The 17980-nt window shown below is 45.7% G+C and overlaps 1 protein-coding gene across 5 annotated transcripts in view; it reads right to left on the reverse strand.

The window, feature by feature from the left end:
• The window catches only part of Syt16 (synaptotagmin 16), a 234854-nt gene extending 229457 nt beyond the window's left edge, over window positions 1-5397 (reverse strand). For 3 of the 5 annotated variants that reach the window (XM_075948757.1, XM_075948756.1, XM_075948755.1), the window contains exon 1: window positions 5269-5397. In XM_075948757.1, coding sequence (XP_075804872.1) covers window positions 5269-5281 — 13 coding nt within the window. In that variant the 5' untranslated portion in view covers window positions 5282-5397. The remainder of the gene's footprint in view (window positions 1-5268) is intronic. The other 2 variants (XM_075948753.1, XM_075948754.1) reach the window with 2 other exon arrangements.
• Between the last annotated feature and the right edge of the window lie 12583 nt (window positions 5398-17980).

Below are 17980 nucleotides of genomic sequence, written 5' to 3' on the forward strand. Positions count from 1 at the left end.
ATGGGAAGCATCTTGTAGGAAAGAAAAGAATAGATATTTATTTAAGCCCTACTATGTGACAGGAGCTGAGCATCATCTCGCTTGCTTCTTCTAGGAAGGTAATTTACCAGAAATCATCAAGCCATTTTGAGTGGCAGAGCCAGAGTACATAGCTCAGGCACCTCTGAAACCAAGCAGAGGTCCCTCCCCCTGAACCACACTCATTATCCGGGCTTCTAAGATGCCTGAATTGCAGATCTGAAAACCCAGGCATGATTGGTCGATTATGTTTTGAGTGTTCTCTTGACATAAACCAAGGTAGTTTCCATATAGGGCGGATAAAATCATTTTATGAATCTTAACCTTCACTGCACTCTGAGTCAAACTACAAAGTGTGACTTTCTGCATTCCTAAAATTAGAATCCAAGGAATATCACACTCTGACAACATGAAAATCTATGCTGCTAAAAAAAAAACCTAGAAATCGATAGTCAATTTTAAGAAGAGATCTATCTTCTAAAGAGATGGCATCCATCCACAACTGCAAACCCCTACCATAAGATGTGCGGCATCCTTAATAGGACGATTACCGTGCAGATCTTCAGTGTGTTTCAGTAACCTCCCGCACCCTCTAAAACATCAATTCTCAACCTATGGTCACGGCGCCTTTCACAGGGGTTGCCTAAGACCATCAGAAAACACAGATACTTACATTATGATTCATAGAAATAGCTAAATTACAGTTATGAGGTAGCAATGAAAATAAATTTATTGTTGGGAGTTACCATAACATCAGGAACTGGATTAAAAGGTCAGAGAATTAGAAATATTGAGAACCAATTCACTAAAAAGAGCTGTCACTGTCTACTTTTATTTTATTGTATAGATAGCCATAGATAGATTCCATTGCTAAATGGAATCTTGGATATGTGTTTATCAATACATGATGTTACATAGCAATTAGTGGTAAATGACACCGAATGACCTACGAGTAAATGTCATGCAAATCCACTATATTCAGGACGATTCCTCCCGAGAAAGCCGGCCCATTGCTGTTATAAAACATGTGGGACTCATTCTATATGCATTTAGAGCCAAGTCAGTCATGAGAAACTATCAGTGTGTGTACCAATTCAAAACACCAAGCAGAAAGTAAAACAAGTAGGACTCACCTCAAAATAGTATGAAAATGTATATATCAGATTAACTCCCAAGACGCTTTATTAATATAACATCAACTGGACTAATCAGCTCAGAATATTGTCGCCATACTTTCTTCATGTTTTTTTCCCCTGGAATTTCATTCTTGGTTTTAAAAGCAGAAGTTTAGAGAACAAGATAAGAACCAGGAACTTCTCAGAGCGTTCCTTCTACATTGCTGATAACTACGCTGAAACCTGGACATAACCCATAAATGCCATGCCAACACACTCCCCAGACTCTTGTTGCTAGTATGTCACACCGACCTAAAAGCCATTTACTGATTTGCTACTTAACACAGGAAGGAAGTGTGCCTACAGGTGCCCTAAAGCCTCCACTGCTAATGTAACCATGCCTGGACTTGTTTTCAAAACACCTGTATTAAATTAGGAGCATAGCGATGGATGTAACAAGATACTTCCTAAAGCTGGGGTACTCGGGTACATGGGGTTCCAATATATTTCAGCACATATAATATTTTCCACAATAAAGAGCTAACATTATCATGCCGACCCAAAGTTAGGAGTCCATAACTGTGAGTCTTTCTTTTTCTTTTTTTTTAATGAACTTTTAAAATATAATTTATTTAATTTTTATTTTATGTGCATTAGTGTGAAGGTGTCAGATCCCTTGGAACTGGAGTTACAGACAGTTGTGAGCTGCTATGTGGGTGCTGGGAATTGAACCTGAGTTCTCTGGAAGAGCAGCCAGTGCTCTTAACCACTGAGCCATCTCTCTAGCCCCCAATCTGTGAGTCTTTCAAAAATTTAACTCTAAAATACTAGTCCAGAATTACTAGAATACAAATCAACATATATATATATATATATATATATATATATATATATATATATATATATGAGAGAGAGAGAAAGTGCAAGAAGTGAATGAGGAGCCACCAGGCTTACCGAATGCCATCCTGCTTCATTTGTCTTAACCCTTTCTTGTTCATATGACTTCATACACTTACAGATATACACAAGCATATATAATTGTGTTTCCCCCAACGAATTTGAGACTTTAAGTATTCTGTTTGTCTGAGTTAGGGTTTCTACTGCTGTGGCGACACATCATGACCAAAAGCAAGTTGGAGAGAAAAGGGTTTCTTTGACAGGCTTGCACTTCCCTATCACTGGTCCATCATCACAGGAAGTCAGGGCGGCAACTCCAACACGGCAGGAACCTGGAGGCAGGAGCGGATGCCACGAAGGAGTGCTGCTTACTGGCTTGCTCCTCATAGCTTGCTTTGCCTGCTATCTTCTAGCACCCAGGACCGGCTCAGGAGAATCCTACACACAATGGGCCAGGCCTTCCCACATCAATCACTAGTTAGGAAAATGCCCTACAGTCCTATTTTACGGAGGCATTTTCTCAATTAGGGTTTCATCCTCCCAGACGACGCTAGCTTGTGTCAAGCTGGTACAGAACTAGCAGCCCATTGCTCCTCCCCAGCTTTCTACACGCTAGTTCAGGAGCCACAGGTGATTCTGGCTGGAACTGGTTTTTGATGGTGTGTGTTAGGACATGGTGTGTTTTCTCAAGACACCAACACATAGTCTAAGTTTCCAGGTAGGTTGTAATTCTCCTTGCCTGCAATTTTAGTAACCATCATTTGTAAATGCTTTAATAATGACTGTGATTGGAGATAATTTTACTCAAGAATGAGTCTATTTTCACTCAGGCAACTTTCCTTTAAAGTCTACACATTGTACTAGAACACGTCAAGCACTTGTCTGGCAGTAACCCCCACCTTTACCTGCTAGGGCAGGCCTTGCTTACCTCCTCCTACCCTGGCTCGCTCACTTCCCTCCACACTGAGCAGAGTACAAACTGCTGATGGAAGAGGAAAGATGAGAATAAAAGAAGCTGCAGGTTGCTGGGGGAAAGTGGAAGGGAAGGAAAGGCTACTGGGAAGATTGCCTGTGGGTTGGCAGCAATAAGCTTTTGCACGAGACCAGGCAAAAATGACTTGAGATCATTCTTGCAATAGACCAAGAACAACCAAAAGAGACCAGAGGAATCCGTTAAGACACAAAATGCTTATCAGCAACATCTCTAGAGACCCAGCAACTCAAAACTTGCCCAAGATTCCTAGGGCATAATTCAGCTAGTTATTTTCAACAAATGAAAACATATCTGTTGTCCCTAAGAATTTATTCTTCTTATTTCTTTTTATCAGAGTATTCAATCTTTGACAATTTCATATTTTTATGCACTATATCTTGAGTGATTATTTTTCCTTTTTAAAAAGATTTACTTCTGGCCGGGTGGTGGTGGCGTGCACACCTTTAATCCCAGCACTCAGGAGGCAGAGACAAGCAAATCTCTGAGTTTGAGGCAATTCTGGTCTACAAGAGCTATTCCAGGACAGGTTCTAAAGCTACAGAGAAACCCTGCCTTGAAAAAAAAAATTACATGTGTGTGCATGTATATCTGAGAGAGTCTTTGCGGATGATAAAGGTACCCTCAAAGACCAGAAGAGGGCATGGTACATCCTGGAGCTGGAGTTACAGCTGACAATGAGCAACCCAACATGTATGATGGAAACTGAAGAACCATGTCTCTGGTCCCTCAAGGAAGCTTATTCTTAAAAGAATACACATGAACATGCACACATACAAATACACTCCCAAAACATCAGGCCACAAGTGGTTCGAAAATGGAGAGCCATGATAAAAAGTCTTAATAATGCAACAAATGCCATAAAGGAAAGAAAACCGGAGAGACATCTCACTCTCAAAACACCAAATTATCTGGAGTACCCATTACAGCTCAAGAGATCTCTGAATACCACCACTTACAAAACAAACCTAGCTGCTTAACCATTTCAGAATGACTTACTGAGAACCACCTGAGGCTCCGACTTCTCTGCATCTCTGGAAACCGCCCTTCAAACTATGAGCTGTCTGGACACAAGGGCATTCTCTCTGGGTCTCATCCTATTTGTGTGTGAGACTGTTTGCCAGGCAAATATTTTTGCAACATCTCTGTGTTGTGCATATACTCACACGCTGTGTTCACAGAGAAGGTCCTTCTGGATTCCTTCCAAGAATCACTAGCATCCAACAGTCTGGACTTTCCCTGGCTTTACAGCTGGTTTTTCCCTCAAGGAGAAATGTAGGGAGACGAGAAAAGTGGAATAAAAGCAATCTGCTAACACTAAGGCAAACTGTGCCTAGGTGTCCTAAGGAGGCCATGATGTCCCCACCTGCCTCTCACCTGTTGCCCCTTACCTGAAGACAGAAGAGCTTTAACACTAGAACTTGCTCATTACCATTTATACAAATAAGGCCAAGTGTAATTATTCCTTACTTTACTAATAAAAACCTAAATCTATCATTTCTTTCCCCTAGACTCTGTCTCCCCAGATGACACTTTTTGGATATACAAGCAGAACTGAGAACAAGAAAAGGATTGATCTCTACTGGTTGATTTTTATGCTAAACACCTGATAGACCTTGTATGACTTAATGTTCTACTCTGTGCTTCACCAACAGGTCAAGCTCCAGCTACATGTAATTAGTTTTCTTTGCAGCAATCCTAATTTCCGAAAACAACAGCAAAAACAACAAGAACAGTAGGCCAGCCAGAGCCTTCCAACACTTCCAGTCTTCGATCTCAACCTTCCCTCCCTGCACGCCCCTCACATTCATGGCAGCCAGACAAGGTCTCAGGCTTAAGGGCCCGGGAACAGAGCCCACTGGGGCCATCCAGCAGGAGGAGGGCGTGCCAGTCTGACTCAGAACTCCAGGAACCTTGAACTCACAGCGCCCCAATACTGGGCTCCCTAAAAGCTAGCTCTGGGCCTAGAGTCAGTCCCCAAAGGGTTGTGAGGCCCAGCCCCGCTGCATTCCCTGCATCAAGTGTCCCCTCCAGTCAGGTGCCGCATCCCCCCTGAGAGACCCGCGGACCTCCTGGCCTCCCCTGTCCTGCCCGGTAACACGGGATGATGGGCATGGTGGCCAGGGCCCCGCTCCGGAGATGAGGTACCCAGACGCTGCTCCCGCGAGCCTGCCACAAAGACAGGCGCGCGGGAGAAGAACTTGCCACCCCAGGTCCCCCGACCTCTCCCGGGGCCCCCACACTTACTGTCAGTCGCCATGGTCGCGTCAGGGGCTGTGGGGCGGTCGCCCGCGGCTGGGGTACCCACGCCGCGCCCGGCCGCGCGCGTTCTCGGCAGGCCCCGCGCGCTCGGGGACCCGCGACGCGCACAGACGCTCCCGCTGCGCGCCCCCGCAGCGCCGCCCCGCTCCCCGTGGTCGCCCCCGCCGGCGTCCCTACACCCCAGCCGAGCCCAGTCAGTCAGCAGCCTGGCCTGCCCTGCCTTGCCCTGCCCACCCCGCAGCAGCATCCCTCCCAAAGACAAAGCAGCCAGCAACCTGGCCCACTCCTCTCCAGTTACCTTGCCCGCCCTATTCGCCCGCTGCACACTTGTTTTCTTGCCTCAATTCATCCAGGCCTGGCGCTTCTTTCCAGCAGGGCAGACCCTGAGCCCCAGCTTAAAGGAACAAATCTGGGGAACAGGTGGGAGAGAGCACCAAGAATCACCCAGCTGCCTTCAGGGCTTGAGGACTGAGACTCACCAGGTGCTCCTCTCCTTCCCCTGTTTTGTCCCCAAGGTGAAAATAGAGCCCTGCATGTAGGAGGCTCTCTGATAGCTATTAGATGAGTTAATGGATGGCTTTATAACTGGAAACCTGCGTGAATTAACGAGTGAACAAATGGCCAATTAACTAATTGTATGTGAACCGGATGGGCAACTAACTGGTGGATAATTGTGGAGCAGCTCACAGGCTTGTCGGATGACTTGTATTAAAGGACCAGCTCAATAAGAAAGTCAGATGGTATTGCCGCAAGGGCCATCGTGGTTAAAAGGTCCTTCAAATGAGCCTACCTGTGGGCATCGCCGTCCATCTCATTGAAGGCTGGAAACTAATTACCGAGGGATTCTTGCTATATTTAGGGAACAGTGGCGAATGAGAAGCCACCACCACATCCTACATGGGAAAGCATCAAGTGGCTCAAACACACAGCCTAAAGTGCATGCACAGGAAGCCATTTGTTTTTTGGGGTTTTTTTGTTTGTTTTGTTTTTTGTTTTTTTTGTTTGGTTTGGTTTGGTTTGACTTTTTTTTGCAGGCACGATGTATTTGGTCCGTGCGAGGCTGTTCATCCAGCCCAAACAGTAAGGACACCAGTGGCCATCATCCCAGGCATGACTGTGCACCAAGATTCAGGAGTAAGGCAGAGTGGGAAGCAGCTGCCCATTTGAGCAGGCAAGCAAAGGAAGGTACAGGAGACCAGCAGAGGAATCTTCCGACCAGTCCAGAGGGTGCAGGTTAGGGAATCAGCATTGTGGGGTGAGCCACATCCACACGCCACAGTGCTGGCCTCGGAGGTAGCTTTTAATCTGCTGATAGCATATGCGATTCTCAAGTACATTTAAAGTTACGAAGTACAGACACCAGGCTCATGTTTTAGTTATAACAACCCTGTATGGTAGGCCACCAAACAAGCAAAACAACAACAAAACCTTGAAATAGAGTATTAAAAAAGACTCAAGGAGGATGAACCTATGTGAAGTTCGAAAACCATGAAGTTAAGCTGTTTGGGGGGACAAGATGGAGAGATGGGTTTGGCTCAAAAGGGAAGGACATTGATGAAGTTCTTTACTCATTAATCGAAGTACTTTTCTGAATTATAAGGATAATGATGACTCAAAATCTGTGTGTGTGTCACAAGTAACATGTAGGGCAGTGGGGTCAAATGTCAGCTAGAAAGCGTTAAGGAACTACTGGACTTCAAAGATGGGGCAGCCCCAAGGATGACAGTCCCTCAAAATGCTCGGCAGTAAGTGAAACAAGAGAGTGTCAAGAGGTCAGGGCTGAGATGAAGTTTATTGTTTGGGATAAATGATTGTTCTACAAGTTAGATAATCTATGCATTCAAATATGGTCAAGAAAAAAATGATTTGTTTTTTATATATTCAAATTAACCTCCTGACCCAAGTGCCCATTCCACCTATTGTGGGGAGCTTGACTTCACACGCTTTAGAGTCAATTCCACGGATTCAGGTTCATCTGAGGTAACTCCTCCTTCCCTGAGAGGTTGGGGGAGGGGGTAAGACTGAGTACCAGGGTGTGTGTCAGAAGACATCAGGTATAATGACTCCTGTCTATAGTAGTGTCTAGCACACAGCCATGGGCTGCATTCAGCCAAAGTTATCTATGAATGTGGCCAAACACAAAACTGTAAACTGACTTAAAATGTGAGAGTTGTGTGTGTGTGTGTGTGTGTGTGTGTGTGTGGCATGAACTGTGTAGATAATAACATCATGTCACTGTCAAAATGCCGGACACACCCAGTACATCATGGAGATCTCAGTCGTGGATGGACACTTAACAGTTCATGCACGTGACAACTACTGCCCCCGGCCCTGTCACCCACCTCCAAAGTGGACAGTTTGTGGTGGTCAGTTCTCTCCTTTAACCATATTGGTCCCAGCGATCGAACACTGACTGTCAAGCGAGTGTTTCTTATTCCTTTGGCACGTGGTGAAGGGACCTCTGCATAGAGGGCCAACAAAATGTGTAGTGTGACATGAGACGGATCTCATTTCTCACAGCCTAACTGGAAGGTTTACCGCTTCCCCTTGGCCGTGGAATAAAAGTTCTCTCTATTCGAGCATAGGATGTTATCAGTTGCATGTGACAACACAGCAGTAGCTTAGACAGGAAGAGCATCGTATCTCACGTAACAAGGAATCCAGAGGTAATGAATGGTCCTGCAGCTGGTTTAGCAATGCCAGTGAGGACTCAGAGTCTCACTATCTTCCTACTCTGTCAGCTTCAGTCTCTGTCTTCACCACCACAATGGGACTGTGGTGTGGGAGGTCCTTCTGTGTATGTGTTGCTTTTATTGGTTAAAGAATAAAGAATCTGCCTTGGCCTGTGATAGGGTAGGGTAGAGCTAGGTGGAGAAAACTAAACTGAATGCTGGGAGAAAGAAGGCAGAGTTGAGAGATGCCATGTAGCTGCCAGAGGGGAAAGATGCAAGCTGCCAGCTGGAACCTTGCCAGTAAGCCACAAGCCTCATGGTAAAATATAAAATAATAGAAATGGGTTCATTTAAGAGATAAGAGTGAGCTAGAAATATGCATAAGATAATAGGCCAAGCAGTGTTGTAATTAATGCAGTTTCTGTGTGATTATTTCTGTTCTGAGCACCTGGGAACAAACAAGCTGCCTCTTCACAACAGGGCTGCAGCAGCACAGGGCCTCTTTTTTTTTTTTGGATTTTTTGAGACAGGGTTTCTCTGTAGCTTTTTTGGTTCCTGTCCTAGAACTAGCTCTTCTAGACCAGGTTGGCCTCTGGCCTCGAACTCACAGAAATCCGCCTGCCTTTGCCTCCCGAGTGCTGGGATTAAAGGTATGCGCCACCACCGCCCGGCCAGCACAGGGCCTCTTTATCTCTACCTGATCACATTCAAAAAGCAGGCGGGTCGAGGGTTTTCTTTCCATCTTTCTTTCTTCCTTTTTTTTTTCTTTTTAAAGACAAGGTCTCCATATGTAACCCTGGCTGCCCTATCCTGGAACTCACTATAAAGACCAGGCTGGCCTCAAACTCATAGAGATCCTTCTGCCTCTGCTTTCCAAGTACTGAGACTAAAGGTATGCACCATTATGCCTGGCTCATCCATTTTCTACCAGAGGTGAAAATCATTTTGGCTGTGACAGAGGCTGGAAAGGTTTAGTGTCTGTTGTTTCAGCTCCTATTGCACGTGGTGGATTCTGCCATACAGAGAGAAACAGCAAGGAGGAAACAGGTAGAGATGCCACTGTACTCTCATGCCCCGAACGGGACTTTAGTTCCCTGAGCTCCTTTATGAGTAAGGTCATCCCTCCAGAGATCAGAGGTCCCTCTCCTAAGGGACTGGAAAATAGACTATTTAATGTTCTGCGTTCTTGCAAATCTGTGTCTTGTAGTTGCCCTCAGCTTTTGAAATTAAAAGACAATACTTGGGGTTTTTTTTCTCTTTACAAAACTTAAGACTCGGGACTAGAGATATGGCTCAGCAGTTAAGAGCAATTGTTGCTCTTCCAGAGGACCTGAGTTCAGTTCCCAGCAACCACACAGTGACTCACAACATCTGTTCCAGGGGATCTGATACCTTCTGAGGCACATACAAATATGCAGGAAAAAAGTCATATGTAGATAAAATAAAATAAATATCTAAAAAAAGATTCTTTAAAAAAAATACTTAAGAATATAAATGCCAAAGTCTAGCTAGAGGTGGGAGACCTACCTGGTAAATGAAATCATCTAAGAATGAAAACCATAGTCAATGCTAAGCTTGGATTCTAGTGTGCTTACAAAGGGAGGAGGAAGATCCAAATTAAAGAAAAGAGGGAGTGGGGGTTTGGTGAGGAGGGCTGGCGTGGCAAGCAGTGGAGAACGTTCACCTTAGAGAGAGAGGGGAGAGGAGGGAAGGAAAGAAGAGAAGGAAGAGAAGGAAGGGGAGAGAGAGAAAGAGAGAGAGAGAGAGAGAGAGGGGAGAGAATATGACCATATGACTGGGGAGCCAAAAAAAAGAGGAATATAATTAGTGAGAGTGGCAAGACTCGGCCCCCAAGGACACACCCTCTATGACCTACTTCCTACAATGAGGCCCCAACACCCCAATTCTCACAGCCTCCAAATGCCATCCTTTATGAATCCATGAAGTGATTAATGCACTCATTAAGTCAGAGCCCTCATGTCATAATCATCTCTAGAAATGTTCTTTCAGATATATCCAGAAGTGCACCACCCCCACCAATCCTCTCAGGCATCTCTTAATCTCATCAGGCTGACAAACTGTGAGGAAGAGCACACAGATAAGACTGAGAACTCAAGACAGTGAAAAGGCTTTTACGCTGTGTATGTTGGTACAAAGAGACAAAACAGAAAGGATGAATAGGTATAAAGAGTTCCTAGCCAATAGGAAGGGTTTTCCTAGAACTAGACCCAAGGAGCAGGGAAAGCAAAGTTTGGGAGCAAGTAACAGAAGCACATGACTAGTAGGTCTCAGAGTCCCTGGAACAGCCAGCCCAGAGCTTAAGATGTCAGAGGCAGGAGAAGGGCTACAGTAAAAATGAGTAGGGGCAGAGAGAAAACTAAGGAGGTCAGAACCTGAGGACCTTGAGGATGACAAGTAGGACGACAGACTAGCCTGGGAGAACAAGGTTAGGACAAAGGAAGGGTAGGACCAAGCATCTGTATTTAAAATGCCCTTGCCACCTGGCATGGTGCACACACTCTGGCTGCATAGGCAAGAGGTTCTCTTGAAGTGTGAGGCCAGCCTGGTCTACCCAGTGAGTTCCAGACCAGCAAGAGCTACGCAGTGAGAGCCTACCTATAGATCAGTATTCTTGCTAAGGTAATTTGATAAAGGAAGGGTTCTCCGTTGGGGTTCACATGTCACCACACACATTGCTTGAGTGCAATTCAATTAAACAGGACAGGTCTCTCTCCTGTGGGCAAGAAATGAGACTGAGGAAGGGTGGAGGGCCCTGGGCACTGCAGAGCGAACGTCTTACAGTTACTGATGATTGAAACAGTTATCACCTCTGTGCTACAGTCTGCGGAAATAAAGCTGTTTTAAATATAATTTGTGTGTGATACCTGTTAGCTACTTATTTTATCAGACATGGGACGAGAACAAGATTTGGTTCTTTCTTTTGTAAGAATTTACTTTTGGGAGCTGGTGAGATGGCTCAGTGAGTTAAAAGCTCTGACTGCCTCCTCTAAAGGACCAGGGTTCAATTCCCAGCACCCACATGGCAACTCCAGTTCCAGAGGATCCTGTACCCTCTTCTGGTCTTCATAAGCACTGAACACATGTGGTGCACAACCACATACATGTAATGTAAAATATGTTTTTAAAGAATTTACTTTTTACTTTCATTAGATGTCTTTATCTCTTTGCAATGGTGTCTAAGTCACCAAACTCAAATATTTCATAACGTGCAATTATGACAGACTGTGGTAGTAATAAATGGTTTTTAAAAATGATATAGCCATTAAGTAATAAATACCAGAATGTTCTGGTTTAACCCTTGTAAGTCATGTTGTGTAGGAAGATAAGGTCCACCAAACCAAAAGGAGCCAACCTGGATTCTGCCTGGAGCTGTCAAGGGTCCTGTCTGTGCCTAGCCAGTAAGGAGTTACCAAGCAGAGTTTCCTGGGTGCCTAACAGGCGCTGTCAGAGGTGCTGATCGTGCCTAGCCAATGAGAGACGAGCATGAGATATCAACTGACAACTGTCACACAGCCTGGGTGCTGGGAGGGTGTATAAGTTTTTCCCTGTTGTCTGTGGTCGTTAGCGTCCCGCCTTTTCACCCCCTCCCCCATGGAAGACGTTAGGACCTCCAGCAATATCTGGTGCTCACCCGGTCATAGTCTTTTTTTTTTTTCTTTGTGGCTGTAATCTTTGTGTTTTGCCGGGCACAGGTTCTAGTCACCTTCCTCTCCTCATTCGCGGTGCTGCACAGCGCCCCCAAATGGTGTATTTTCGGTGAAAAGGCCCCTTGGTCCCTTCAGTGGGTAAGTGTTGGGACCCCATCCTTTCCTTCTTTAGGAAGCCCCCCCCCCCCGTCCCTTCGGAGGGTAAATGTGGGACACCCGCCCTTTCCTTCATGTTGTCTGCCATGTTTATCTGCCCATTCAGTGAGGAAGGCACATTTTTTTTCCTGTTTCGGTTCACCTGGTGGCTCCATATAAGGAATGACACACACACACATAACCCAGGAGGCAGAACCAAGGCTCGGCTCCTGACCGCTATCCCCATCTGGAGACAGTGTGTGATGTGGGAGTGTCATGTATCAATCTGTTGATTTCATTGGTTAAGTAATAAACAAACTGCTTGGGCTCATAGCTTAGAACATAGGTGGGTGGAGTAAACAGAACAGAATGCTGGGAGGAAGAGGAAGTGAGCTCAGACTCCATGCTCTGCTCTCCCAGGCAGATGCGATTCAGCTCCGACCCAGGATGGACATAGGCTAGAATCTTCCCGGTAAGCGCACCTTGGGGTGCTACACACCTGATTGGAAATGGGCTAGTCCAGGTATGAGAGTTAGCCGAGAAGTTAGCAGTGTTTAAAAGAATACAGTGTCCGTGTAATTATTTCGGGGTATAAGCTAGTGAGGCGGCCAGGGTGCTGGGGACGCGGCCCCGCCGCTCTTATCACTACAAGTGTGGGCCTAAAGAACCACAGAAGTTCCCACTAATCACTAGACATAAGAGTTTCATACAATTTCCCACCCCTGTTGACTGTTGATCACCAGCTGTCCCTCTCAGAGGGGAGCTGACAGGCAGGGTGGTATGACGTGTCATCTGTGGGAGTGCCGCCTTCACCTTAGCAGAGAGAAGTGAACTGCATGGAGGTGTGGGAGATGAGGGCCCAGAGCCCGGCGCTGGCCAGGCTTGCGGTGTGTGAGCTGAGACGGGTGTGAGCTGCGACGGGTGTGAGCTGCAACGGGTGTGAACTGCGACGGGTGTGAGCTGTGACGGGTGTGAGCTGCGATGGGTGTGAGCTTCCTGCTTGACTGAGGTCTCAGGGTGCTGGCCAAGCCTTTGCAGGTGACACTTTAAGGTGTGGGCTCAGAGGTAATAGGCTTCCCTAGCCTGGTGTATAACTTCTGGTACCTGGTTCCCCTCACGTGAGCAGCACAGGCATCCACTCCGGTGCAGGACACAGCGCACAGGTTGCAGTGAAGGCTCCGGGCCCCTCTTAGGTCTCCGCTGAACTGTGTACCTGTCAACGGAGCTGCCTGCTTCTTCCGGTGCTTCTGTCCTTCCAGGTGGTGCTCATAGGTCTGCAGCCGTGTGCAGCTGATCCTGCAGACCTCACAGTAGTGCATGGAGGGCAGCTGGGGCCTGCCTTGGGCTTCAGCAACTTGTCCAGGAACTGCATCGTGTCGCTTGTAAAGCTGGGGTCCCAGGTCCTGTGACCTGGCCTGCCCTACGTGTCTGAGCCCACCAGAGCTTTCCCGGATGGCTGCTGCTTCTGTGGGGATGCCCTGGGATTTTGGTGGGTTGTCCAAGCAGTGGGAGCTTGGGCTTGGCCCACAGAATGAGGCTGTAACTGCTGCTCTGGTGTCGTCACAGCTCCTGGTCCCCTTTGACTCTCGGCAGCTGGTGTGTGGATGCAGCTGTGGCCACAGCTTCGCCTACTGGGGCTGATCTTCACCTGGGCGCTTCTGCGCTTAGGCTTCTTGCCCAGTGCTGCTGGAGCACCGGCCTCAAGGCCAGCGGCCTGTGCAGTGAACAGGCGCTGTTGGAGAACAAGGAGCAAGCTGTGCGCCTGGGGATGCACACCTACAATCTGCCCGTCTGGGTTCATTTTCCAGACACCAAAAGAGTAGAATGGCTAAATAAGATGGAAAAGCACATGTGGCCTTTATTTGTCAATTTATAGAGACGCTCTTTCCAGAAACCATAGAACCAGCTGTGTGTCAGGGACCATTGGCCTAAGAATGATAACAGATATATCAGGGACCATTGTCCTAAGAATGTTTGCAGAGAGCCCCACACCCCAACTATCTTGAGAACTGTTTGTTAACGGAACCACAAAAAAATGTTTCCGCTTACACAAAAAACACCAGGTGTGCTAACTGGTGACCTTTGCTACCCCCTACCTCCCACTCCAAGCCAAGTTAGTTCCTCATTCAAGAGCTATATAAGCTGTAACCATTACCCTAATAAAGTGAGTCCTTGACGATTGAATTCTTCTTGGTCTCCTTCTTTTCTCTCGCCCATGATTCTTACAGATAGAGCCTCTTCAGACCCTAAATAACTGGACCTGCTGGACGGGTCAGCTCTGCGGGGAGCAAATGTTCACAAATTGAACGTGAGTCAGCAGCCCCTCAGTGTCAGTGGTGCTAGGGTTTATACTAAAAATGTAAACAAAAGACGAATTATTTTGGACCTTTAGATTAGTTTTGCAGGAAATTGTGATATTGATTTGGAGATCAAGCAAAATCTCTGTGGAGCTGGTGTGAAAAGTTTCAGACTCATGGGACACTGTAGGTGATCCTGGAGCCCGTGACTGGTGACATGCTTTTAGCTGGAGCACTGTCCATTTTCCTCCTTAGGAAACCACTTTAGGGATTAACTGGACAGGACTGACTAATCTCCTGCGCATCCCTGGACTGAATGGTTTATCAGATACTATCATTTTGGAGACAATATCAAACTAATTGAAAATCATTTGCCAACAAAAAAAATCATAGTACTCCCTACACTTCTAATAAAGATTCAGTCCCATGCAGGCCCCTCCTCCACTCCCATCCCTCATGGCACCCTGGCCTTTTCAGATTCCAGTAAAATCTCGGGACTGAGCGCTGGTACCTGTCACATATTACATCTCACTACCTAAACACTCGTATCTCTTTAATACTCAGAAAAGCTGTGGTCCCAACTCAATTAAAAATCAAAGCTGGCTTTGGAGTTGGAAGGTGGCTCTCTCCTTCTCTAAACCCAAGCATGCTGCTAGAAGAAAAAAATCAGAGTTTCTGTCTCATATCAGAAGAGCCACCTAGTGTGGGACAGAAGAAAACCAAAAATCTAGGAACAGATTTGTTGTCAAAACTCTGTTATCTTTCCAAAATTCTATTTCTCCCCTTATTTTTGACTCTTTAGTGCTTTTCTTTGGCTAAGCAACTTTAGTATATATTGACAGAAGAATACATAAAATAAATAGATCAATAGAAAAATAGATATATAGATGATAGAAGATAAATAGGTGATATATAGAAAGACAGATGATAAAAAATAGATCATTAGATACATAGATGATAGAATATAGATAGGTGATAATAGATGTGACATATATACTCAGTAAAATATTACATTTAAATATATTTATCTTATTTTTAATTTTTGTAGGTATATGTATGTCTATGTGTCTACATGTATGATCCTGCCTATTCCTTTCAACAATTCAGTGACTTTCTGGGCTCTTGGAAGAGTCCCATACCACTGGCATCCCCTACAATCCACAGGGATAAGCCATTGTGGAGGGAACCAGCCGAGCTCTTAAGAAGCTGTTGGCCAGGACTGTCTCACCAGAGGCTAGGAGAGATCCTCATCTGGCCTGAACAGAGGTCCTTTTCCATATGAACTTTCTCAGTTTTGATTGCAAGGGCTCAGCCCAGCTTACAAGCACTGGGCATCCCTGTCAAGGAACACACCCCTGCCCCTGGTGAGATAGAGAGATCCTATCTCCCCCTGATGGCAGCCTCCAGCCCCCCTGCTAACCCATGGAAGAGGATATGCTTGTGTTTTTCCTCAGACTGCAACAACACCAATGAGGGTCTCTGTAAGAGATGTACATCCAGCCATGGATCAGAATAACCCAGGATGGGTAATGTATATACTCCCCTTTTTTGTTCTCATTGCCCCCCCCTAACAAATTCATTTATAAAGGGCAGATGTTATGGCCTTTGACTCTTTAAAAAAAAAATAAAGTTTGGCTAATATAAAAAGGCTATTGGGTCCCTCCTGGATGCTCACATATACATTAACTGGTGGGATGGTTTTGTTAACCCGTATTCTCCTTAAATGTCTCATGCAGCAGATCTGACATCAGCGGACAGCAACTAAGGTGACTCTTCAGGTGCTAATGGCTCTTAGGCACCCTTCTCGCAGTCCTCCACGGGAGGTTATCAATGCCTGGTTATTTATAATTCAAAAGGCTGTTATTGCCGGGTGGTGGTGATGCATGCCTTTAATCCCAGCACTCGAGAGGCAGGGGCAGGCAAATCTCTGTAAGTTCGAGGCCAGCCTGGTCTACGAGAGCTAGTTCCAGGACAGGCTCCAAAGCTGCAGAGAAACCCTGTCTAAAAAAACAACAACAACAAAAAAGGATATTATTACCTAGTACCCCCACCTTGGCAGTTCTCCAGGAAAGAATGCTTTTCAAGTGCTGGTAGTTAAAGATGGGTATGAGCTTGTTTGGCAGGCCAACCTAAGACAGGCACAGTCCAGTTGCTGAGTCCTCCTGAGGTGGGGTCAACAAGGCCTGAGCAAAGAACTCTGACTCCCGCTGAGAACCCTATGTAATTTTTTAAAAATGTGGATATTTAGGAAGATGTTTCCTGAGTGCCTAGCAACAGGCGCTGTCAGAGGTCCTGATCGTGCCTAACCAATGAGAGATGTGCATGAGATGTCACTGTCAACTGTCACCAGCCTGAGTGCTGGGAGGGTGTATAAGGTTTTCCTTGTTGTTGAATAAACCTCCTACCTGACTCTGGCATGTGTGGTCTCTGACATCATGCCTTTTTATTCCCTCCCCCGAGGAAGACCCAGCAATATCATTGGGAACAGATAGAGGCTAATAGGGTGGAATTCTCATCATTCTCATCTAGGTAAAAGGACCTGGGAGCAGTTTCCTAAAACTAGGAAACCTCAGGGTCATGGTTGTCCGTCTCCTGATCCAAGATGTCTCTTCCCTGCCAAACCTGTACAAAGCATGTTTTAAGAGATCCAAATGCATGAATGTGGCAAATTAGGTCAAAATGGTGGTCCTGATGTTCACAATTCTGCATGCGTGAATTCTGCATCCGCTTTCAATTTCTTAATAGAGGTAAGAACAGCCTTTCTTTAAAAGTACTTTCCAGTGAGTATTCAAAAAATAGTTTCCAGGATCATCTTTTAAATGAGTTAAGGTGCTGGAGTGTGTGTGCAACCCTGAATGCAGAATACTTAGCATGTGCAAGGCCGTGGGCTTGATCCCAGCACTCCAAACAAACCACAGTTATGGAGATAATTCTTAAATATCTCAATGAAGATACTCACCTGGAGATGGAGGGGGAGGGGTCATTGGGCATCCTTAGAAGAATCAGCATGCTCACAGAGGACAAGAACTGTATTCTATCGATTCTGTTTTTCCAATGACAATCCCAGGCTTTCCCAAAGTGCATTTCTGACCACCTGGTCTTGTCACTTGGGAATTTCTCTAAGAATGCAGATTCCTAGACCCCAAACATCTCAAACACACTAACCTGGAAGTCAAGAGTGGGAACCCTATACTCTGCTAATTAAGCATGCTCCTGATTCAGAGGGTCTCCTGAAGTTGGAGATCCTCTAATCCAGGCAACATCAGCTAGTTACAGCAACCAAAACTGCCCGAAGACTTAGACTTTCATAGCCAGGAGTTTCTGCTTTGGTCTTGTCCACAATGGAGAGACTACATTCTGAGGATTCCGTCACTGGAAACAAGCTCTGTGCTAACAAACCTCCTCAATAAATAGCTCTTGTGCCTAAAGAATCCACTTAAAAAAAACAGAGTCCAGGGCTGGGGGCGGAAGTGGTGTGGTTAGCTCAGCAGTTAAAGCACTTGCCATCAAGAAGAAGACCAGAATTGGGACCTAGAACCAATGGGAATTCTGACCAGATGTGACAATGACAGCCTTTAATTCCAGCCTCGGAAGGCAGAAGTAGGAGCTCACCAAAGCAAGCTGGCTAAGGAGACCAGCTTAGAGGCCTGCACTTGACTAAGACCTTGAATCCAAAACTAAGGTGAAAGAGTGTTTGAGGAAGACACATCGTCTCAATTTTGGTTTCCACATGCATACATATGCATACACCTTTACCTGCATATATGTGAATATGATGCACACCATACACATATACATGAAAAAAGGAGAAATCCATTTTGTCTTTTTTAGGAAGATGAAGAACTGCTCACAATTTTATAACTAAGTTCTCATATTTGTGACTGTCTAGAAGACACAGGGTCCTAATTTAAAGAGAGAGAGAGAG

Source organism: Microtus pennsylvanicus, chromosome 14 (assembly GCF_037038515.1).
Source record: "Microtus pennsylvanicus isolate mMicPen1 chromosome 14, mMicPen1.hap1, whole genome shotgun sequence".
Classification (NCBI taxonomy): Eukaryota; Metazoa; Chordata; class Mammalia; order Rodentia; family Cricetidae; genus Microtus; species Microtus pennsylvanicus.